A 26,157-nucleotide genomic window follows, 5' to 3' on the forward strand; every position below is an offset into this window, starting at 1 on the left:
GATTCAGTTTAAGTAATGACAATATTGTGAAGCCAAAAAGCTCTAAGAATACAAGTGAGATAAACTTTGCAAGATGTAATCAGACTTTTTTATCAGACCAACAAATATACTTGGAAAAGCAGAGAGGGGTCTGAAGGTTATGGCTTTAAGCACAGATACTATCCTAGTAAAGTCAAAGCTCCCACTAACCTCAAGTTAACCAGGATAACCATTCCTAAGTGTTTGCAGATTTAGGGTTTCATTTTAAATTGCTGATCACTTGGTTTTTTATTTTCTTTTTTTTTTTTTTTAATTGGAATACATTTTATTATGCACGTTCAGCCCTGACAGTGAGTTTTCTGATTAGTTTGAAGGTTAAGTGAAATGAACATTACTGAAGTTTTTGTGTCCTTTGCTGACTCTTGCTTTTTAAAGTGATACTGTGTTTCAAAGGATTTACACTCTAAAATCTCTTTCAGACAAGAACTACAGAGACAAAATAGGAGACAGATTGAAAAAATCCTCATTCTCAGTTGTTCCAAACAGATTCAGCTTTCATTTTTGTCAAATATGATGTGTGCGATGTGAGGAAATAAAACTGTAGTGTTGTAAATCAGAGATTTAAATAGGTAAAAGGTGGGTTTTTTTGTTTGGTAGGTTATTTTTTTTAATTACCTGGAGGCATATTCTTAATTAGGCAAATCGCAATTTGTACAACTGCTGGTTAGAATAGTGAAAATGGTCAAGGGCAACTACTGCAGGGGTGCCATTGAAACAAACCAGGAAAACATAATTTTTAAAAAAGGGGAGGGAAATAAAAGAATAAAGGGGGAAAAAAAAAAAAGGCTCTTTGTCACAGGTAGACACATTCCATGCACTTGGCCTTTGAGTTCATTAATGTTGTGGTAACTGAACACACCCCAATTCAATGAAAGGGAAAAAAAAAAAAAAGAGAGAGGGAAAGCAAGGTTTGCTTGGCAAAGCATCCAGTGTTTTTCTTGGGTTCTTACTTATATCAAAATACTGAAAAGTTTGCAAGTTACCATGTAGATTTTTAAAAACTTTTTCCTCCTTTGAGTATGCTAAAGCAGTAAGTATCCCCCTCCGATGCCACTAGCACAGATAGTCTCTATTGCTGCTACTCTAATTTAAAAAGCAAGTTCTTTCTAAAATCCTGTATAAGTATATGCATGCAGCACTGCTGATTTCAATGGAGTAGACCACATATAAGACTAGAATTTGGCCCACAGGGTTTAACATTTAAAAAAATGTATTACTAACAAACATGACTAAGTATATTTAAAGAGCAGCTTCGTGATTCTGCACAAGTGTTTTCTGAAATGGTCTAAAAGAAGGTCTAAAACTTACCACACAAGTCAGGTCTCTTGATACATCCACTAGTTGCTGTGCTACTTGCAAGTCCATTAAAGGCTGCTAAGCCATCAGAGCTGTAAGCTCTTAGGACTGACAACATGTTCATCTGCTTCTCCAGGACCTGTGGACCCTGAACTTGATCAGGCTTCATCACTCCTTGTGCAGTTTCATGGGAGGACAGAAGATTCTGACTGTGCCACTGCTTTTCTGATGCTTGCGGCAGTGGTGATACCAGCCCTTGTGTTGGTTGTGAGGTGACTGCACTTTGTATATTGTCACCTACTTCATTGCTTTCTTTATTTAGGGCAGACAACTGCTTATTCATAATATCTGGTTCTGTGTCAATGTCCTCATCTTCAATGTTTTCTTCCTTGGAAGATTCCATATCCTCAGATGAAGCTATGTCAGAAAGGTCATCAGTAGCACTTTTATTTACAGAGTCAGAAAGCAAGATATTTGGGTCATCTTCAGATTGTGTTTTTATTTCAGATTCGTTACTGGTGCAAGAATTTTGTGTTCCTGTGCCAATAACACCAGGATAAACACCAAACTGCTTATAGAAGTCTGTTGTAAAATTACAAAAAGTGGATTCCATGTGGCTGGGCCAGGCAGAGCTCTTTTGCTCTCCCAGGGTCTCTTTATTTTGTCCTTGGGTCATTTTCTCAGAAGCTGAGTCCAGCTGGCTTAACATGGTTGAAACCACTGCCTCCTTGCTGGACTGCACAGAAGAGGGAAGCAAACTCACTTTGTTAACCGAGGCTGAAGCTTCTCTAGATTGGTCTTTGTTGTTCCCTATGATGTTGTCTTTACGTTTAGCCTTGCCCAAGTGGTTTGCCTGGAGGTGCAGAGCCATTAGTTCCATAGATGAAGTTGTAAAGGAACAAAATAAGCAGCCGTGCCAAGCAATATTGTCTTGCACAGTAACAGATGAACCTGGGAGGGAGGCTGCATCTGGCCTTACGGATAAGTCAAGAGGTTCATATTGTGACTTCTCTGTTTTCCGCTGTGAGGACTTGCTATTTATCTTCTCCTCACCACCATCTGAGCCCAGAGCTTTTGCTGAAAGTGGATCTGAAAGAGCTTTATCCTTCATTTCTTTTTCTTTCTTCAAAGAACTTAGGACAAAGCTGTCCATGAAAGCTTGCAAAGATCCTTGAAAGTTCACACCATTCCCAACCATGTTCTGGTAAGCCCGGCCAAGTTCAGAGAAGTGTGCTCCTTTGGAAGATATATCTGAACCCTTCATATTTTCTGAAGATCCTTCAGATGACATGCCAGCTGCTTGTCCTTGCTGATCTCCAGAAGACAGCATTCCTGATGTCCACTGCTGTGAGACCATGCCACTTCGGAAGTCGATTCCAGGAAGCCCCTTGAAGGCTCCTCTCAATATATCTGGTCTAATAAACACAGAACTTTTACTTGATGTCTCATCTTTGTGTTCTTGACTTGCAGTCTGCCCAGAGAGTGGTCCTGCTCCATTCTGTCTCTCCCTATGGTGCCGTTCCAAGTGGTATTTAAGGGATGCAGACTGAGTCCCAGCATAATCACAATGTGGACACTTATAAGGCTTCTCACCTGTGGGTATGGATGAAGAGAAAAATATAAAGAAAGAGAGTTAACTGTACTTTGATGTATGGATGAGTGGAGAAAAAGAAAATCAACAATATTTTCTTGAAAACAAGATCATAGAGCTAATGATTTGTTTTTTAAAAAGAAACAATTTTAATTGAAGACTAATTGATAAACTGAATATTTCTAAAACAGGTTTCCAGAATGTGGGGTTATTCAGGAATGACATGGTATCTACACACAATTAGCCATCTTTTTCTTAATCTAACATGTAGAAAACTGTTGTAGAATTAAAAGCTATGATTATGAAAACGAAGCATAACAATTTCAACCACAGTAATCATTAAAAGTACAAGTTTTTTAAAAAAAGAAAGACAAAGAATGTAACAAATGGATGGTTGCAATATTTTGTGTATACAATTGCTCTAAAATTTGTTTAAATTATACACATGGAAACCATTTTTAAACCTAAAAATTTTATGGCACTGTTACGCAAGACTGAAATGAATGATTTAAGTCTTGCTCTGCAGTAAATCATGGATATAATTAGCAAATGGCATACTGCACAAGTAATTTATCATTATTTGGAGGGCACCATTCCAGAAGGATTCAAAGATCTGCAGACCTACTGCATTGTTTCTAAATAAAGAACTATAAATACAGATTATATAAAATATTAATATCATTACACTACATTATGATTGCAGCATATAAGAACATATACTTAAAATTAAAAGTAGTCAATAAAATAAAAAAGAAATCAAGTAATAAAAAACTACAAAATATATTTAGTTTCTGTATTTGAAATTAGCATTATCTACTGGTTTTTGCAGTCCTTTAAATTTGTACTAATGGTATTTCTAATGCTCAAGAAGTAAAATGTGTAATTTACCTACCATAAGCACTTTTCTCAGATTAGCCTCAACAGAGTTTTTAAACTTGTAAGATTATTTTAATGAATTAAATGTATATTTGAATCCCACACTAAACTTCTATTGTTCTTCATATACTTTAAAAGAGGTAGAAGATATTACATGTATAATATATATTCACATGCAATCATAAAGACAAAAAGAACATACATCTAAGCAAACGTACATCTAAATTGTTGCAGAGCACCTGTTAGCAATGCAGAGTTCCTCTTAAAGGAAGAAATACCAAAACCCTCACCAAAAGTGACAGGAATCTGAAAGACCTGCGAGCTATTTTGGCAACCATTTCTATGAGGGAGCTCAACAAAAAGAAGAAACTGATTTCCTTCAGGTAGCTTTTTTTCCTAAGTGACCCAAAAGACAAAGGCAAGTCTTCTCCAAATGGTACAATGGAAATATTTGTTTCGAAAGCTTCCTCCACAGTAAAAATGCTATATAATATTATGTAGTTCACCCAAACCAGCCAAAAGTTACCCATTTTTAGATGACCTCAAAATCTACTTAAGATAAAACTCAAAGGCTTCCAAACTTCTGTTATTTAAACTACAGGCTCAATTGAATGGCTGGTAAATTCTTGAGAAGCTGCTTCTCTCACTGGTCGGAGGGCTTTACTAATGAGAAACAACACCAGAACACTCAAATGGCCACACAGCATTGTGTGAGCAGGATTACTGACCATGAACAGTGGCTGGATACGTGCTGCAATTCAGATGAGGCTGAAGTAAATTATAAGCAGTGGAAATTCTAAATCCATAACAGAATTCTAAAGCTAAACGGTGAGACATGAGAGCTTTTAATCAACCACATTAATCAACCAATCAGAGGAGAAAAGTGCAGCACCTTGAACACGAGGTGTGTAGCATAAGAAGAGGTTGTAACTAGCATGGTTCATGCTTGAGGCCCGTGTCCCCACAGTTTAACAGAAGAAATCAGATTTAAACATTTCAGTAAAATTTCTGAGTCTTCTGCAGTCACCTAATTAAGTTCTTCTCCACTGATAAGTAGGGGTTGCACTTCAGTGGGATTGATCCAAAAACAAATGGTTCCTACTGACATGGAAAAATCTCTCAACTGAGATGGATCATATCTGCCTGGGCTTCACTGGTCTCTGGCGAGAGTCTGAGCACACACACACACATACACCCCCACCCCCCCCCATTGCAGGTGTTTTAGGGTAGGGACAAGGGGACAGAAGACACTGGGTGTCTATTTGTTTGTGTTTCTGCAGGGCTGTTTGGGAGTGTGCAAAGTCCAACAGCTGTGCTGCCAGACAGAACGTGGACAAACATGAATTCTGTTTACACAGAATGTAGGCTGCAGTGATGCTCCTAAAAACATACAGAAGCTGTTCAAAGCAATAAGTATATGTAGAAATGGGTATAAGTGACTTAAAATATGCTAACTAGAGGGAATACTAGTAACATTTTGTACTTCTAAAGTACTTTCAGTCTAAAGCTTTGGACACAACGACATACTCTTATTTTGAATCACTAAGCCTTGAAGTCATTACATTTTCCTCTTGAAGGCCTCTCCACTGAGTGAGCTTCCTTTCAGCAGAGGAGATCTGGACACAGCTTACCACCAACACTCTGAGCATTGGGCTGGAAGAGGACACTGACTGAGACAGTGTGATAAGAAGTTCAGATCTCTCCTAGCCTTGGTACACTGCCTCTGTGATGCTCCCAGCTCTCGCATGGCTAGAAATGAGATCTAAAGCTGAAAGGTCTGAAATTGGACTCTACATGTAGCAACACACTGTGCCACCTTCATAACACAAGACTGGCCAAATAACATCATTCAAAGAGGACTATTCAAAAACCCTCTCTTCTCTTTTAGATCCAAACATTGGCAGTGTTTAGTTCACTTCAAAGCAATCTTAACTGCTGCTGTTTGAGGTCAGGCATTGGGAGAAGGGAGTAGGATGGAGTAATTAGCTTTGAATATTTTAAATTTTGTATGTAAGTATTTCCTAAATTCATTAATTGTGCAGATATTTAGATGCTGTTTCATCCATTCAAATAAAAAAACAGCTATCCTTTGTTTAAGTCCTTGCACAAATCACAAATTGTATAAGCTGCTGTGGGGAAAAAGCCTGACCTAACCCCAACCAAACTAACCAATAAGCCAGGCAGTTTCAATGGAAAACCCAAAGGACTCCCTAATTTCCTGGGCTCTTTCAAGAACTGCAATAGTATATGTCCAAGGAATACTACAGGGGACAAGAGAGGTAGGCTATGACTCTTGTTAGAAGACAACCTGTTTGTATCTCCTACTTTGAGGAAAGGTTTTAGAGAATTCATCCTAGCATAATGACTACCCTGGTAATACTGCCAACAGCAGTGTTGGGATGAGTTATTTAACATTTACTATCAAATCACATAAATTAACGTTGACACGTAGGAGTGAGGGAACATGACTTTTAAAAAATAATTTTCTGCATTTCATATCCAAGAGTAGTTTTTCATTGTTCACAAAGGCTATGACCATCCTGATCTTGTTAGTTTTCTGGCCCTCCTTGCATTGCTGCAAACATTTTCACTATGGAGTAGACAGAGAGAATATTCCAGAGTGTACAACAAAAAAAAATATTTTACAGAGATTAACTTATGTGGGCAAAATAATCACAGTTCTGATCTATCTACTGCTCTGGTTTACAAGACACAAGACATCTCACATGAACTATTTTATATCAGGATACTTTAAAACAGGAAAAATTCAATAGGGCTTGTAAAATCTGCACAATAGCTTGGTAGATAACTAGAAACAGACATGTTGCCCAGTATAAACAGGTCTATTTGGATAGTAGGTTGTATAAAAACACAGATGTATAATCTATGCAAGCTATCACCAGTCCTGCTCAGAACACAATCTGATCATACTAGACACAGGAATTATCTGCTACGGGCTGTGCAAGGAGACCACAGCCAGATTATAAATAGATTTACAGATTTTTAAGGCCAGAAGGGATAATTATGATCATCTAGTCTGATCTGCTGTACAACACAAGCCAAAGACCCTCACATGATAATTCCTGCATCAACTCATAACTATGATTTGAAACAAAACTTACTTTTAGTTTAAACCTACTTTGTTTCAAGCACAGCAATGAAGAACCACCCAACATGTCCCTAAGTAAACTGTTTGACTGGCTAAGTATTTTCACCACTCAGAACGTGTGCCTGATTTCTAGCTTGAATTTGTACACAGTCTGTTTCCTACAACTGAATATTGCTACACTTTTCCCTGCTAGATCAACCAGATTTTTTTAATAAGAACATTCCCTAAGGAAAGCACATGCAGGCAGCAAAGCAGTCACCTCTTCCACCTGTGCTCACTCTCGAGTGGAACACCCTCCCAGTTTTTCAATGTCCTTTAAAATGATGGGTACCCACTAAAGCTTTGATGAAATTTCAACTTGATATTAATCTTATCCAGTCCAAGATTGTGTTTACATGCATAGCTGAAGCAATCAACTAACAGCTCACATTCTGTTGCTTCTCTACCATAATCCTAGGCCCAGTTCATCAACACCTCTATCATTTGTTCCTTTACATTTTGCTGATTTAAAAGTCATATTGTTGAAAAGAGACCTATTGACTAATCAGTGTCTCCCCAAGACTTTTAGCATCTTACCATTTTTTTGTTCCATTGGTAAATTTTATCAACTGTGATTTTATATACTCTTCCAAATAACTAGGAAAAAACAAATAGATGGAGCTGAAAGCACTGCTGTGGAACTGCCAGTTCATGTGCCACTTCATCTCTGTGTACGGTGGATTGCAGGACAGGTCAGGGGTTTGTGGGTCTCACATAAGCTAGTTTCACATGCTTTGAAAGTGATAAACTTGATAAAACTTACTTTCAGATTAAAAAAAAGTAATTACTTATGCCACTAGTTCTTAGTCAAAAATTTCATTCCGTAATTTTACCCACAACTTATGTCAGGGTTGCCCATTTATAATTTTGAGAGCTTAGTATTACTTCTTTTTGGGAATACTAGAATAGCCAGAGTGTTCTTACTACTACAGGTGCTCTGGAACTTACTCCGTGTTCCAAGACTTGTGTTTTTAAATGAACTTTAATGATTTGGAGAGCTTTCCAGCCATGTTTCTTAAGACTTTATCTATGTTATCCAGTCTCATTCATTCTAAAAAATATTAAGACATAGTGGGCTACAGCATAACAGCCTTATTACTTTATGGCAGAATTCTGTCATTGGAAAATACTTATAAAAACCATCATGCTTCTGTCTGCCGACAGAAGAGTATTTCGTCTTCTATACCAAGTTAATAATTTTTTATCCATTCTTGTCCAGTATTAGGAAGATACCAATTCTTAAAACTTGCCATGTCTACAGAATTTTACCCTGTTCTCCATAACCCTAATAGCCACATACATATTTTTACTATTACTTTCAGTTTCCCTTACCAAATCTCTGTATTCCTAAAATATCTATTCATATTTAGAGCTGTGGGCTTATTTAATAGTTTTTCTCACTTAACATGTAGCTTCTTAAACATCCATACTGCATCCTGCACTCCCCCTCTGAATGCTCTCCCCCTCACAAAAAAAAAAAAAAAAAAAAAAAAAAAAGATTTCATAAGTAGTTTCTTTGTGGAGTATTGCCCTCTGCTCCTGGCCACCCTGAGGGCTGAGCATCAGTACAAGAACCCAACACCGAATGCTTGGGCAGCCAGTAGTTGGGGCTTGACAGTCACTCAGGGACAATTTGACTTGCAATTTGATCCTATACATTTCTAAACAAGCTATGGTCTTCTTTCATGCAAAGTTAATGAAATAAAACATTTTATAATTCCAGAGAATACTGCTTAATTAAAATATTGAAAACATTTTCCAGCATTTTTTATTTTACCATTGAAACAGTTATTGATAACCTATTTTATCCATTGTGCAGCAGATATTTTAGAAATGAATTGCTGTATGGTTTAATTAGTTCATTATTATGCCTATTCTCACACGGTAATTTCTTTTATCATTCTAATCATTCACTTCACACTTTTTAAACCAAATGGAATATCAAAGGTTCTGTAGGATTATTTTTGGATCCTGCACGTTTCACTACAGAATTAATCTGTTTGTCAGAAATACTAGTTAACTTCTTCTCTTTACTACTTTCTTTTACCAGTGATTTTTCTTTCTTATATAAGATGAAACTACTAGTATCCTGTAAAAGGACAGACTTCTGATGCTTTTTACTCAGTTTAGTGAAAATTTTTCAACTGTACACAAGGCATTAGAATAAAATATTTTTATTTTTGTAAAGTTATATAATTGAATATTTCCCTTTATTTATATCTCATCTGCGATATTTATTTAGTCTTTTTACATGTCTTTACTTAGTTAAAATGCAGAGAGATAAATATGGTTGTTACTTTGCAGGGAAGATTCAGTACATTAATATAAACTGTACACTAATTCCCCCAAAGCATATATATATATGTTGTAAACCTGAAGACTTTTTACACAGCTGCTTATTGCTAAACAGTGCCTTGTCCAGAAGGGGACAATCTGTGTCTCTAATTGCTGTCACTGAAGCTGAGATTCATTATGTGACTTTCCCATTAAAATGTGAGCATTAATTTGTATAATGAAATATCACCCACTGCAGTGTTCATTAGCCATGCCCTACTGTATACTGCACATTGTTAGCTACCTAGAAACTGTAGTTAATTTCACTAATGGATATTTCCCTACTTAGTGTTTGGTATGAAATTTATACTGTAACATTACCTCTTAAACTTTTAAGGAAATTTAAATTCAATCAATTATTTTCAACAAAAGTTTGGGGTGTCATTAAGGCAGGAGAAAAGGCATGCTGTACAATGTTAAGGATGGGAAATCTGGAGGAATCTAGAGAAATGAAAAGTCCTTTTAGTTCATCTTAGAAATGTAAGAATAAAGGATGTTCAATACCAAAATTGTCTCCTCTTGGAGCACACATACCCATTTTCCTTAATTATTCATATTGCTCATCCCACTACAAGCGCCTTCAGAGAATGGCAACAGGCAGTCTTTTTTTAGGAAGAAAATGTGAATTGAATTCATTTAAAACAGCACCATTTTTACTGTATTCCATCAGTTCATCTAAGCAAGTTTTAGAATTGGCTGGCCACGTTTCCAAGGGAGAATGCAGTAACACTGTAGATGTATATAATGCATTTATTATATGCAAGAAGTGTGTCATACATATTGTAACATATTTTCAGACCATGGACACAGCCCTGCCAAGTTTTTATTTCCTATCCCTGTCTATCTTAGGTTTCTTCTGTTTAGCACAACTCAAACTTTCTCGAGGGCTCTATGTTGCTCATGCACATTATTCTTTTTCCATTACTCAAGAGATTTAACTGTGCCAGTCATACTGGGAAGAATACCTGAGGATCTAATGACCACACAAACCCAAACTGGTCTACACCTACAGTAGCTTCTGAATGCTAACAGAAGGTTCAAAGAGGTGCTAGAGCTAATGTGAAACTGCCCCCTACATAATGTGTCACTTGACAAAGGCAGAAGATCAGAAATGTTAATTTTTTACACTTAATTTCCTGTGCAGTCCAAAAACCACATGCATTTATTTTATTTCCATGGAATTGGGAATGCTCAAGAACATAAAAAACATGCTAATCTCCCTGAATGATAGGATCTTAAACTATTGCCCCCACAGGGGAAAAACAGAAATTCTGGAAGCATCTGCATATGGCACATTATGGGTCTGAGATACTTTGATGGTTTTCCTTTTCACAAAGTCTGACACCTCTTAAGCCTTCTGTGTTACAGCCTTCTCAGCTGTATTATAATTTATAACCAGGAAGCTGAATCACAAAGTAGCTGGTCCACCCACACATCTATGCACTACTGGTGCACGTGCATGTTTTGCTCTTGTTCCTGCATCTCTTCACATGGTGAGCTTGTGTGAGGTGAAGTTGGTAGCTCTGAAGAAGCAGAACCATACAGCCCATCCCTGTTCACTGATGAACATACAGAAGTAATCTAGGAGGACTATGAGAGTTCTGTCTGTCCTCTCTAAACCCTGAGACTCTGAAGTGTTTTGCCCTGAGTCCTTCCTCTCTTCTCTCAGGAGTGTACTAAGGAACTGCCTTGTCCTTCAACTGTTTTTAGAGCAAGACAGAGGAGAAACTGATTTCACATAATTATGCCCTTTTCTTCTTATCATATGGGAACAATCAGAAATAATATCTGACTATCTTCCCCTTAAAGCTCTTCCTGGCTGAATATCATTGAATTAGATAAGAAGAAAAAGCCTGTAAAATTGTGTTCTGGGACTCACCTGAGTGTGCTAAATAAAATATTTATTTACCTTTTTTTTCTTCTTTTTTTTTCATTCAGAAGGTTATTATAGGACAGTAAACTACATAGAAACTTGGACTCAGTGTGGAGAAGGTTGCAACCACAAAATATGCAAGAAAAAAAAAAGAAGCAACCCAAGCCACTAGCTAATTCTTCTGAAACAGAGCACAGCATACTCCTCTTGTGGAGGATTAAACAGCTTCTCTAGCTTTTTTGGGCCAATTGCCACAGAAGCACCTCCTGCCTGCATCAGACTTTGGGTCTTGCCTTGGCATGTGTACCAAACTAACCTATTCTTGTGCCTCCAAACACACAGATGTTTGAAGGAACCTGACTTCTGCTGAACTGCTTGAGCTCATCTCTAACAAACAGGTGCTGTGAGAACAAGAACAGTAATTGAGTTAATGTAGTGGAGAAACACAGTAAAGTGTTTTTTATCAGTCAGTTATATGATCCAGGCATATAATAAAGACAGAGTGTGACATAAAAGGCAGGAAACTGTCCCTGATAAGTATGAGCTAACCACTATTTGTTTAATAACTGGTATCTATTACATCATTTCCATTTACTGCAAAGCAACTTAATTTTTATTTAATAACTCTAGTAATTTGCCAATTTACATTTTTATAATATTTATTAGGATTATTTCCAAGATGTAAAACATTGCTCCAATTACACATATTCTTGTCATTATTTTCAAATACTTTGTTCTCAACCTAATGGAAACTGATCTTTATCTATTTTAAAACTATTATGATTTTATAATATATTGCAAATGTTGTTTCAACAGTCTGTGTGATGTTTGGGGTTTTTTTTGTTATTTTATACATAGTTTATTTTTTCTTGTTTTAATTTTGTTTAGTAAGTTTTAATATGCAAGCCTTATGGAATATGGCCATTGAAATTAATTTACTTTCCATTAGTTCTAAGCTCCAAATATTAAATGCATAATCACTGCCATCTTTAAAACAAGAACAAAATTACCAATATATCATAAAGCAAAAGTGAGAGATGGGTATCCTTAGGTTATTTGAAAGAATTTTCCTTTGCATCTCCAACAGGAAAAATGTCAAGCTGTTTGAACCTCATAGTTTCAAGATTATTTTCCAATAACATAACTACCATTTATTCATTTATTTACTTGTACTACATTAGAGAGCACACAAAAGGGGTTTACCATGTTTTTCTTGGTGGCTTGGAATCCAATCAGACAAAACTACATTAGGATGCCAAATTTTAAATTTCAGATCAAACCCATGTGGTATATGCCTACTCCACAATCCGAAGATAGGAGAATAAAAATACAATAAATAAACTTTCCTGTCTCAACAATAACTTTTTTCTTTAAATAATTTTCAGCCTTCATTTTGAAACTTCAGATCTCACATTTGCAAACTCAATGTTAAATGTTACAGCTGCACAAGCACATAGAGAAACATGACTTTTGATTTTGGGAAGGGAGAAAAATACCGCTTATCTGATACTTCAGTGAAGTGAAAATTAAAAGTGAAGTTATTTAAATAAGAGTTACAACTAGATAGCAGTAAATTTCTGAAATTCATTCAAAATGGCTTAAAAAGAAAGTGACTCCACAATTACAGTGCCCACTATGCCTGCTTCCAAGGACAACTATCCTAAACCTCCCAAAGCCTGTGATACCTAAACAAACATATTGGTCATATACAGAATTTCTACTGATATCAATAGAACCCAAGGATATCAACACTGCATGTCAGATTTTAATTATGGATAGAGTAAGTCTCAAACATATCCTGTGTCTCTAGATGAACCTTAGCATGCACATATGCACTTTTAAGCAAATGAGTTAGTATAATTTAAATTGAGTGGTTATAGTTTACTACTATCAAGAACGGTCCAGCCAGTAAGAGACATACCAAAATAAAGTGAGAATACAGACCAGTAGTAAGTCTCTGTAGGGCAGAAATGCTGTGATTGTTATTAAAATAAAACATGGTAAGTTTTACCACAGTGCAAAACATGCTAAGTTTTACTACTTACACTGCTAAGTTGGGTGAGTTCTAGTGAAAAAAAAAACCAGCAGATCCATGAAGCTGATGTATTCATATGAACAGTGAGAGGTTAAAAATGAGCATGCTAAATGGAACAAAAATAGTAACTCTGAGAAAAACATACAGAATCCCTAAGCAGATGCTAAAGAAGGCCTTTGAAGCAGTTAGTATAACTAAGTCTGAAACCAATAGGCTTACACTTATTGAAGGACAAGGGTAATTGAAGGAAACAGTGATGAAGCAGGGAAGGAGACAGAAATAACCTCAACTGGGAAAAGATGATTCTATTAAAGTGGTCTTTATCCAACAACACATTCCTTGTGCTTTTATTTAAGACTGTCACATATATCTTTCTCAAAAGACTCTCTCCAACTAATGAGTCAAAATCTACACTGGGAATTCAGGCTTCTAGTCACATATTATGTTAACTCCCCCCCCCCCCACGGCATGTGTCGACAGTGCTCCACTCACTTGTTCCTCTCACCTGTATGTATTCTCAAGTGGACCTTTAAGTGATGGGATGTTCTGAAAGTTTTTCCACAATATGGGCAGTCTTTCATGGCAGAACCAAGGCTCCTGTCTCTCAGTAAAGCTGGCTGCTGGACTCCTACAGATCTCCCAGCTTCTTCTCCAATGTCTGCAACACAGAAATGTTCTCACATCACTTCAGCACATGTCAGAAGTTGTTCTCACTAAAACTGCTAACACAACACAAAGTTAAACATGTCAATACTACACCTGTCTATTTCATTCTTTAAATCTGACAGAATGCTGACAATTCATGTATTTTCTTGTTATTGTCTTAAATTATTTCATCTTTCCTATCATCATTTTAAGCAGCATATGGTACCTTTATATTGAACTGAATTATACAAGAAAAGAAACAGCTGTGTCAGCAGCTGGTTTGATTTCTTCTTTTTCTTAGTTCCTATTAATTCTTCCCCAAAAAGTTTTAGATTGTTGTTTTGTTGAATCTGTTAAATTTTTAAGTATTGTGAAAATCTGTTTGCTTTTAGAGGGGAAAAAAGTTTGCAGCAGTATATTAAAACCTCCCAAACCAACAGAATTGCAGTGATGGTGTGTGTGGGGGTGTCCAACTGCAGTGGCAATGTCTACATACAAAACTAATCAACTTTCTTCTGCAACATTTCATCGTTGGAGTTACATCTCACGACCTAGTGAATGACCTAATATCATGGGAAAGGCAAGGAAAAAATTGGTCAGATGAGGGGGAATTTCTTCTCCCTCTCACCTGCACCTTCCCAAGTGTTCTCCTTCAGCATTCCCAGCTATGCTTACTCTTTGCATCATAATACAATGCGTGAGGTTCCAGGACATCTCTTCTCTCTCCTGATATAAAGAAACAGTTATTCTCAGCCATCTTGGATGAACTGCCATTATCCAAGCAGGCTATGAACAAAACAACTGACAAGACTGACAGAAAAACTGCAAAAATGTAGTGGATTTTAAAGAACTCATTATTCAAACCACAGAACACTCATCTTATCATCTTGTACTTACAGTGTCATGTAGTATCACATATACTTATCAATTCATTATTTCACCAAAAAATACCATAGCAAATGCTGAAATTCTGAGCTGGATTTACACCACTGGAACACCACAGAGATGCAACACACATGGACACATCATCACAGCCCTATCCAAAAGCCAAGCTATCTGGCTTATACTGAGGTGGGGACCATGTATTCAAAATCTGTATGCAGAGTCTTGGTTATTTCAACCATAAAATACTGACTAAAAATGTTCAGTTCACCCATTTGACATGTAACTGAAGCTGTCAGGAAACATAGTGCAGTTTGCAGAGCATTGCCTTTTAAATGGAAGTGATGAGACATAAGAAAGACTTAAATATTTGGCTCTAATAAAAACTATTCACACAGCAGCAGAGACTGAAATGCCACATTTCTGGAAAAGGTAACACTAACAGGCATTCCAGTACTTATAATAAAATCATCCCTCTAAACTATTTTGCTTATAGCTTAAAGAAAGGGATGATAGAGTGATTTTAAATAAATGCTTATCTTACTCATGTATGTAATCAAGCTATTGCTAGTTTTCAAAAGGCAAAATATGATAGTTTTCACATCACATTCTTGTTCAACATTTTCTGATTGTTCTTAGACTGCAGAGTTAAAGCACAATATTTAGTTAGGAAGACAGTAACTGTCAGTTTGAATTATTCACAAGAATGTAAAGTAACATACTGCAGGAGTTTATTTTGTCTTTAGGAGACCAGGAAAACATATATAGGTGCTATTCTATAATTCTAGTCTCCCTAAAGAGTTTAGATTTTCCCCTTTTTTCTCTTCAAATGTTGTATATAATCATGTCCTAAGCTGCTTCAGGAAAAAAATTAATTCCTGAGTGCAAAGAGGTTTTTCTGAAGTGCAAAACACAGAATGCATGATGATAAACTGCAGGATTTTATTTTGGTCTTTAGTAAATACTATATGAGCACTATAGATAAATATATAGATAAAGCTAACAAGCCACTCAGGAGGAATTTACCAAATAAGTCTACTAGTTATGTTTTGCTATATGTCACTCTAAATGATGGCCTGTTACACATTTGCCTTTTATCTTTCTATCTAGAATATGTGTGGCCCAATAAAAAAAGAATAAATTTGTAAGATAAACAACTCGCTTCGCAGATTTAAGAGTCTAATTTTCACTTTACACAAAATTGAATTTTTTCAAGGCAGCGAGACGATGGAGTTTACTCTAGTACTAATCCCTCTGAAAAAGCAAACTGAAAACAACAATGAAGCAAAGAAAGATGTGGGTGGTCTGAAGAGCTTTCTTTTAGATGTAAGTAGACATACAGTAGATAGCTCCAAAGGCTTTGCTGCAACAGGGGCCTTACCTTGAAGAATTTTTCTTCCCACAGTGTAAGCATTCCTAAGACTTTAAAGCTGGGCTGAGGGGTTTTCTTTTGAATTCCTTTGCCTACAAAGGCCACTGAAGCTGGAGGCCATCACTACCTGAATGAGCAGCTTTACATCTAAGTTCTTTTATTTCCAACAACGAAAATGTATGTTCAAGGCTTCCGACTCTCCCCATCAAATACTACCCTAACTTCTTACTAGGGCCCCATTTTGGCAAATTATACCCATTTGTCAAGGCACTTAAGTTTAAAATGTGCTTAACTTTAAAACCCATTTAAGTCTCACTGTCTCTGATACTGAGGGGTTTTTTTAATACCAAGTCTCTTAAAGCAATCTATGGAAAGTTGAAGTGGGAAAAATTGACACAGAAGAAGGAAAAGAAATCAGCAAGGAAAAAAAAAAGCAGCAAACTGGTGAACACAGACTATGCCAATAACAGTGTATCTGGGGAATGAAAACTCTTCAGCTATACCAATAATTGGATATTCTACACCTCTCATGTCCTCTTCCTCCTGCTGTTGAGACCCCCTTCCTAAGTAGAAACTCTCAGTTCTGTTACAGTGTGCAAAACTGTAGTAATGTTCTGGAGACCTACAGAACTAGGATCAGACCCAGGCAATTTATTTAATTTATTATTTACTCTGGATTTGAGCTATGGTTTTTGGGCTGCTCAATTCTGAGGATGAAAGATCAGGAAGGAAAGAGAACAGTTACTTATCTTACAGCCATTGTGGTTCACTGAGTTTTGTGGTCTGCATGATGCACACTCGGTGCACATGAGACTAGACTGCTTTTTTTGCCATCCACTTCAATTATAGGCAGGTCTATGTCCTGAACATCTTCCTGCCCATCCCCACCTTTCCTGATTTGAGTGCAGGAAATAACTGAACAGAGTATAAAATACTGCACAGATGCACATGCTAGGTGTAAGGCTTCTGAGCCTTGTCTCTGAACGTACTTTTGCTGAGCTTTCCTATCACTTTGAAAGCATCTGTTCACGGCAAAAGTCACAGACAGAAGTGCAAAAAGCAACATTCAGTTCTACATATGAAACCAGTCTTTGTGTCAGTGTAAGGGGAAGGCAACAGCTGTGAGACCTCCATCTGCTCTGTACACTGTACCTGCTGGGCAGGCAGATCCTGCTCTGTGGCACAGGACACAGAGGAATTCAGCCATGAAGCAGCTTCTGGGGTGGTATGACAGGAACATCTCTTGTGTACCATGCCTCAGCTACACTTAGTAACTGCCTGTGGACATACTCTCATGAGACAAATGCAAGGAAAAAAAGTTCACTTTGACATCTGCATCAGAAGGTGGCAACTAGACAAACAAAGAGCCAATTTGGTCAAAATACGAGCAAATCTATTTGCCACACAGACTGAAATTAAAATTAAGCTACCCATAATCCACATTAGGTATCCGACATGATCTACCCAGAAATAAGCCACTGCCACAGCTGGCAATGCTCTTAGTACATTGGTAGAGATGCTAGAGGCACCATGCCAACCTCAATGGATATTTCTAGAAAAGAGAAAACAAACTTAGGTGGATAGTGAATCTGTGTACTCAAAGCAGAAGCTATCTAGCCAGTCATATGAAGAGCAAAAGAAAAAAACTTACTGGAAATTTCTACATATGTTCTGTACAACTGGTCTACCTGTCCAGGATGAGTCCATACAAATTACTATAAAAAGATTGATTTTTTTTTTTTTTAAAAAGAAACCTGTTCTCAGTTGGTTAGGTAGCAGCACTTAAGCCAAGGTTTTAATATATTTCTGAAATTAAAAATATTGGTAGTTCTTTAGAACTGTCTGTTAGTGAAACATGGTGCAACAAGAAGCGGTAGTGACCACGGCTACTTTTTGATGATATATAAACCACTCAGATAACCCGTCTTGTGGCAGGAAGAAGTATATCCTCAATCTAATGTCAAGAGGGAGTTAGAAGATATTCAGTGTGTTAATCCTGCCACTGCTGCCACCTTTATGCAAGTACACCTGAGCTCAACTACTTCATTCTCTGGGAAAAAGTATAGGATGTACCAAGTCTCTGGGAAAACCTTACCTTTCTTGCCTGTTCCTTAAGAGAAAGCTTTAATAATACTGAAAATAGTGGGAAATAGGAATCTAATCAGGGATCTAATTACCCATATTTTTCTTGCTACCTGAAGTAGCTTCAATTAGTATGCTTTGATGTAAATGAGAACAGAATATGGCCCAGTGCTCGTAATTTGAAATTAGAATCCTATTAGCAGATGTCACAACACTTTTTTGCTTGTTAAATTCATGGCTTAAAATGAAGGAGTCCAATACTACTAAATATTACAGTTATATTTTAGGCCTCCGGAAAGAGTTACTAATGTCTTAGGTCAGGAAAAACTTGCTGTCTCTATTGTTTCATCAAGGATTTAGGTTTTATAATGACCATATATGGGAATCTTAAACTGTCAGGCATTAATATGGATTGGCAGAGAATTTGTTTAAACAGAGAGCTATTTTAGAAGAAAATTGGAAAGGAGGCCTACTAGTGAGAAAGCCACATTCACATTGTTTGTATTATTAGAAATAAAGATTATACCAAAGGTTCCACTGGTAAATAAAAAGATACCACTTCTGACATCAGACTTCCCACTTAGTCCTCTGAACCAGACAGGCAAACAGAAGGCACAAACTGTCCTGCCTCTGATACTGATTAGTGCATCACCAGATTTAAATTTAAAATACAGTCTAAATGAAACTGAAGCAAAATGCTCATAGCCATTTATATGAGGTAAGACTTGCAACATTTAGAAGTGTGCAAAGGGCAGTCATGGCCAATACCTCAGTCTTTGAGGCAGCTATTTCAAGCAAAAGAGAAAGAGATCCAAAATATTCTAAGCAATTTCTTGGTAATTGGCAAGCTGGTGACTTGGGGGCACCACACACACCTTTTCCACATGCCATGGGTGCCAAACATTTTGCATGACAATACTGCATGTATGCAAATATTGGTTATATCTCAATGCTTTTCAGTGTGGTACACATTCTGAGGAAATGCAAGAGGCTATATATACAGCAGAAAGGTTTTGTTTGTCATTAAATATTTCTTATCCTCTTTTTTCATTTTAATCAAACTCCCTACAGAGTTTTTGGAGTTCTCAGCAGTCTTACTTTTCAAATAGTTTTAAAATTTCAAAGCTTTTTAAACATATTTAAAGTTCAAACACATTTTCTGAGTACATAATTTTAGCTGCCTGATTTATTTGAAGAATCGTGGGATTGAAAGACACAGAAAATCAGATGTAGTACTTAAAGAATGGGGCTGGTTACTTGCCATTAACTTACAGAGCTCAGTTTGGACTGAAAATTAAGCATATTGAAAAAAAAAATTTTTTGAGATAAACATTTTTGCATGAGACCTTTTTAACTGTATCTTTTTTCTTTAAGAAACAAGACATTCTAAACACCCTACAATATTTTTTATTTATCACCAGAAAGAAACTCCCAGATGAACACTGGCCTATGTCTTTCTCTTTAACCAGCTGAGCGATTCAAGCTTTTAATAAAGCTGTTCCAATTATTGTAAAAGTCATCTAGTACCTTATAGCCACAAATATTGACAGTTTATTGCACAACGCATTCATGACATTTGAAGGTCACATCATACATAATACATACACTTTTATAAAAGTGTCTGGAACACAGAGATACATGATCAGAAATTACATCTTACGATTTGAGGGTATGATTTTGTTCTTATTTGAAATGAAATGCTATATGAAATGCAACTTGTTAATAAAACACAAAATAGTTCATTTTCTCTAGTTATTGTTTTATTAATCAGTGATATCGAGTTCAGTTGTAAAAAACTGTTAAATACCATTATCCTGCAAACCATCACACATATTCTTACCTCAGCATGAGAAGAAAGTAAGGTTAGGCTACTGTGTATCTCCCCAGCCCTACTGAATTCAATGAAACTTCAATGCTTAGGTGTGAATCAGGAATTTAGCAAACTGAAAAGAGTGAATTTTATTTTTTTTTAATATATGCAAATGCAGGAATATTAAACTTCTTTATCCTCTTCCAGTGCTCATGACTTTTAAGGCCATTCTAAAAATCCCACGCACATGCACAAATGGTATAATTAAAAAGTGCAACTTGCAATTTATTCAGTCCGATCTGTGCACAGTCCTTCAATGAAGTCAATAAATATCATGACAGAGCATGGCTATGACAGAGCTTGCCTTTGGTTAAATAGTCTTCACTTTCATGGTATCACCACTAGATCCTGAAACCTTGGGCTACCCAATGAGAGCCAAGTTTACAGCAAATGCCCAAGGATCACTACCTCATTCCCTCTAACACTGTTTTTGCTGGTTTAGTTTCAAAATCCTTCTATCGTCTTTCCTAAGCTCTTCACATGCTAGTAACTTCCACTATCCATCTCCTTCACTCGTTTTTCAGTTTCCCTACTCTAAAATAATAGTTGTGAAATCCCACTTCCTTAATTTGACTGTATAGATCAAAGCACTTCAGATACCAAATCACTGAGTTTGCCAGGTAAGTTTAATGAAATTCCACTAGACTTGTATAATCTTTCCACAGGAGAAGTGGATGCTTTAGAAAAGGATGTACTTCACCATTTATCAGAACAATGGGTCTGTTTGCTATCTTGAGTGTAAAGCTGATTACAATCAGTGATGAGTCTGCTGCTTCTTGCTTTCTTCAGAAGTGCACATCTGAGCTGCTAGAACACCTTTTGTACATCTCTGTCCAGAACATGTAACAAGCAAAGCAGATACTTAGTCTTTGGATCAGCAATGCTGGGCATAGATATGTACTCATAGATCTCTCCTTGGTATTTCACCAATGGTCTTTCTTATTTACCCTCAAAATTTGCTCTGGTGTTCATTTATACTTCTGAAAGCAATGGTAACTTCAAAACCTTCCATGAGACATATTTTCCATGGTTTCCTCCTCCTTTTCTTAAAACAGGCTTTGAATATTCTGGATTTTTACCAATTGTTCACACCAACATTCTATGATTCTCATGTGAGCTTGTCTCACCCGTTTTCTTACCCAAACCCTTGAGTCACCTGTGTTAGCTTTGATCTTCTCACCTACATTTGAAATGGGTACTTGGTTACTGACCAGAGAGGATGAAGTCCTTCCACACTTTATACAGATTCTTTACTGCTTTTGGAGAAAACCCCAGTGGGGAATCTAAGCAGAGAAGCTATCCAACTGGACCATCTCTTGGATTTGTGTGTGTTATTTGTAGGCAGGTGTTCAGGTACCAGATGGTCTTAAAGCCCATACTACTCAGGTTATAGCAGCTTCTACAGGCTGTCTGCATCATATTCCCATCTCTGAGATTTGCAGAGTGGCTACATGGAGCTTGATAAACACTTTTACCTTGCATTGCTCTCCTGATGCCAAGGCTAGATCAGATATCCAATTTGGGAGAGTTGCCTTACAGTCCCTCTTTAATTAAGTACTCCTGATCTCTCACTCCTGGGATGGATTGCTACTGCTGATTAAGCTCCAGAAGTAAGGATCTGTGGAGGCAGTTTCATGAGGGAGAAAATGAAGTTGCTAGCTAATCAACTAAAATAACCATTAACTGGACTTCTGTGAATGAATATATTGCCACCTTCTTGCTTCCAGACTTACCCTGCTACTTCCACATGCTAGCACCTCTACATACCCAACAGGTAAGTTGTACTTCACTATGACCTCTATCTTGTTCCTAAACTACATGTGGGACAAATGGAGCCATTTGGCACAGTGTACAGGCTGCGCTATGAAGAAAATCCAAAACAGTATCAGCAAACTGTGGGAAAGATGGTGAATCTGGGTGGAAGAGAGTGGCATTGAGCCTATTTTCTCTAGATTCTTCTCATATGCCCAACAATGCTGAGTCTGTGAGGTTTTAAAAAGCACAAATTAACAACAAACTCCACATAGTTTTCAAAATCCACTACTGTCTTTTGAAATCTTTTGAGTACTTGTATGGCAATATTTAATAACTGCATTAATCAAGTTTCACCCTGAGTTGCTGGGCTTAAACAAATCCAAAAAACAAATCATTTTTTCAAGTCATAACCACTGACTAGCTGACATCATAAGGAGCATCAGATATCATTGGAGAAATGTTTGCATACTACCCATTAAGAAAACCCCTTTTCATTGTTATCATATCACACGGTGGCAAAATCAGCACAAAAGTGCTGGTAGCAGGTAATCAGTTTTTATAAAAATTCATTCTAATAATGAAAAAGGTTAATTATCTAAAGTGTCACAGGAACATCTTTCTGCAGATGCCACTAAGAAAGAAACCAATAATAAAATCATTCACATAAAAACAACTGTACAGGTAGCTAAATTACTTATTTCCCCCTTAACAAAATGAGAAAGAATTAAAGACTGTCATTCCAGTTACAGATTACTGATTACAGAGGTGCTGACAGAGTCTCCAAAAAGTGAGTAATGTCACACTGCTTGTCACAACATTTGGACAGAATAATAGTATAGACTCTTAAAGTACCTGTATTTTCTTTCTTTTAACTTTCCAGTGCTGCCTTCACACTGAATGACTGCTTTGAGCTAATACTAATACCTCTATAATATTTTTCTTTTTGCCATTTAACTTCTTTGGTACATGACACTTCGGTATAATTCCCAACTTCTTTCTCCATTTCACAAAAATGAGCTGCATTTGAGGAAACACCTACAAGCAACTCTGAAACGCTGGATCTATTTTACTACCACTCTTTTTCTATAAGTAAAATATGTTAATTACTGAAATTTTGCTATAATGGAAAAATACTTATTAAATTCATTACTTCTAATCTTGAGAACAGATCCTCTAACTGTTTGGGTTTTGTTTTTCCTCATTGGTTTAACAGCAAATTATGGGCATACTGAGACAATGATGTCTTTAAACACGATATTATATGAATGGTCTCATTAATTTTTTTATGCTTCCAGTGTATCTCAGAAAGTACACTACTAGGTCAACCTGTATTCATGTTTTGTAAAATGGCCTTTAAGGAAACTGATGCTGTAACATGCTATTTGTGGGCTACAAAAATATGAAATGCTGCCTATGAGTTGTTATATCCATAATCCAGTTTCCCTTTTCTACCACGGAAATTAAATTTTTTCATCTGAACTATACTGGGGAAAGAAAAAAAAAAAAAAAAAAAGAGAGAGAGAGAGAGAAAATACTATTTTGAATGCTCTTCTCTGATTTAGCTGAGCTTGTGGCAATAACTGGTTTAGGCATAGGCTTCAGTATGCTGGAATGATCCTGAAACTAATTTTGCATGTGTTGGAGTTGGACTGTGGCCATGCACGTCAGTATGCTGGAACAGAGTTATCTAAATCCTGAGCCTTATTTTACATGTGCTGGTGTTGGACTGTGGCCCTGCAATCTTTTAGGTCTCCATCTGTAGCTATCAAAGCCAGGGTGTGCCCAGCCACTCGCTACTGCTCACTGCTTTCCTTCCACAGAAAGCTACAAGCTCACAACCACCCTCCCACACATTGGTGTGACTGGGAGCTCTTCAGGTCTCATCAACCTTCCTCTGAAGTCCCTGTACTGCCATGGCCAGCCTTTTGCAGCACATCACACTTCCTATATCACTATAATTGCAGATAGTTTTCAAGTCCCACATCAGTGAAGAGAAGTATCAACTTCTTGGACAGATGTTCCCTCAGATTCAGTGAATTAATTCCTCTTTCAATACCAGGTAAAACAGCCCACTCATTTTTAAGCAAGCTATGGAGACCACAGCTCTCAGACTGATATAAGGCTCCTTCAAGTCTCCCAGTCTGACAGTGCTTTTCCTGAAACCATTGGTGAAAAGGGATTTGAAGTTCAGAGAATCTACTCACAAGTTAGCAGTTGTTTTCTTCTTGGGAAGTAGACAAGAAAAGAAAATATCAGGCACTCGAAAGCCGTGTTCCTCCAAAAGAACAAGAAAGACTGGCTAAGCTCAAATTGGGAACACCAACACAGAGGCAGTAAAGGCAACCGAGGAAAGCAAAGGTACAAGTTGTACAAAGTACTCATCAGCCCCCTAAGATGAACTTGTAACCTTGAGGGACATACAGGCTGATGGAAACACAGCACAAAGTTTTTGAAAGCCTTCTTCCACTTGTTTACAGTTCTACTCCATTAATCCACCAGTAATTACATATTTTAACCAATCAGGAGCAACTGTGAAATTAGGAGATAATCTGGACTAAATTATTTGCAAGCTCGTTTCTCTACCAGAAATTACTGACAATTTGTCTCTATGGAGTTACCAAACGGAGCAAACAACTTCACACTAAGGCCAAAATTAGATATTTGAATGAAGATCTGGCATTCTTCTGTGACTGGACAGACACAAGTTAGCTTACTGTCTGCCTCAGAGACAGACTTATTTTAGAAAAAGGAGAGTTGTTTCAGCTCTTACTTTATTAGTAATGCACTTTCTTCAAATTCCAACAGTAAAAGAAATTCAAAACCCAGGTAGTCTGCATGCACAGAAGCACCTTTTGTTTAATAAATAATTCAGCCATGTATTCCTTTTTAATTTAAAAATGGTCTGACTGAGCAGTCAACAGAGTGAACTAAAGTTGGCAAAATACAGTGTTGAAAAATTAAAAAGTGTATTCAAGGCCATATTCATTTGCTTCACTTTCTCATATACTGGAGAGACAGGCTATGTTGAAGTTCTGGCTTTTTTCTTATTCTTTTAGATTATACACATACAGTCACACAAGCCCACCTGAATTTGAAAGCTGCCTTGCCCTGAAATCAGTCTCTCTCTGTTACCAGCACAGCAGCCACTGCTCCTCTACTTCATGAACGTCATCAAAAAATCAGCCAAAACTCTCTCATGAGCTCCTCTGCCATGCCTGTGAGGGCCAGACTTAACTATTGACCATCTTGGAAAACAGAAATTCTATAAATAATTCTGGAAATGTTCAGACTATCATCTGCATGATGGTCCCATATATTAATAAGAGTATGGTAATGTACAGGAAACACATCTGGCTGCAAAAGTATGCAGATGATGATGCAATGAAATCCATCCTGGGACTGAATTTGTAACACGCTATTGCAAATGCATACAAATAAGTGGCCAAGGACAGGTTGGATGGGGCTTTGAGCAACCTGGTCTAGGGGAAGGTGCCCCTGCCCATGCAGGGGGATTGGAACTAGATGATCTTTAAAGGTCCCTTCTAGCCCTAACCCTTCTACAATTCAAGTACTTGGAATCTGTCAAGCGCATTTGGTACCAACTGATCCTTTTGAAGACAGGCACAAAAGCATATAGCACTGTCTTAAGTATGAATTCACAGGTTCAGATTTTGTAAAATGAAATTCTCAGAATTAGGCAGCTAAGGTTAAGAAGAAAAAAAAAAAGTGAACAGAGTAAATTCTTACACTTAGCCTTCTGCATCATGATGCTTAAAAGAATTTCTTGAATTTTAGAGCAGAGAGCAAGGAAAAAGTAATGCTGTGGCAAACCTCCTTATTTTAGATTTCTGCAGATCCACATGTTCCCTCACACACTCCAAAGCAGCAGCAGGTACTTATTGCCTTCCTAACAAAGCACAGCCTTTAGTCTGCACTCTGCTGAGTGTTTGATTCTCTTCGCTGTGAATGGCTTTACAATGTTTTGTACCCTTTCTGATCAGCATCTTCTGAAACAACCAGCTTCCATTGAGACAGTATCCAGTAAGTATCATCTTGGTGAACGGACTAATTTAAACTCTGAGAATACAGGCTTACTGCATTTGTGGAGACACATGTTTCCATGCCTTTTCAGGATGGTACTAGTGGGAGCCACTCCAATAGCCTGGCAAGCCCATGCAGAATTTGGTACATAACAAACTGGCTTGCAATCAATTGCATTTGAAAGCTGTCTAGAGAGGGACTGGCCAACCTCACAAGTAATGAACGGGGTTGAGAGAAGATGAATGACAGTATAAACTGGTCAAATGAAACTGAAATAGTTTCAACAATTTTACTAGTTCCGGTTCCTTTCTGGCTACA

At 37.1% G+C, this 26,157-nt stretch overlaps 1 protein-coding gene across 2 annotated transcripts in view; it reads right to left on the reverse strand.

Annotated features, from left to right (window-relative positions):
* ZNF536 (zinc finger protein 536) overlaps positions 1-26,157 on the reverse strand; it is a 233,051-nt gene that overhangs the window by 122,747 nt on the left and 84,147 nt on the right. For both annotated transcript variants that reach the window (XM_051629527.1, XM_051629528.1), the window contains exons 3-4: positions 13,698-13,850; positions 1,348-2,928 (exon numbers count right to left, since the gene is read on the reverse strand). In XM_051629527.1, coding sequence (XP_051485487.1) covers positions 1,348-2,928; positions 13,698-13,850 — 1,734 coding nt within the window. The remainder of the gene's footprint in view (positions 1-1,347; positions 2,929-13,697; positions 13,851-26,157) is intronic.

Source organism: Apus apus, chromosome 11 (genome assembly GCF_020740795.1).
Source record: "Apus apus isolate bApuApu2 chromosome 11, bApuApu2.pri.cur, whole genome shotgun sequence".
In the NCBI taxonomy this organism is placed as follows: Eukaryota; Metazoa; Chordata; class Aves; order Apodiformes; family Apodidae; genus Apus; species Apus apus.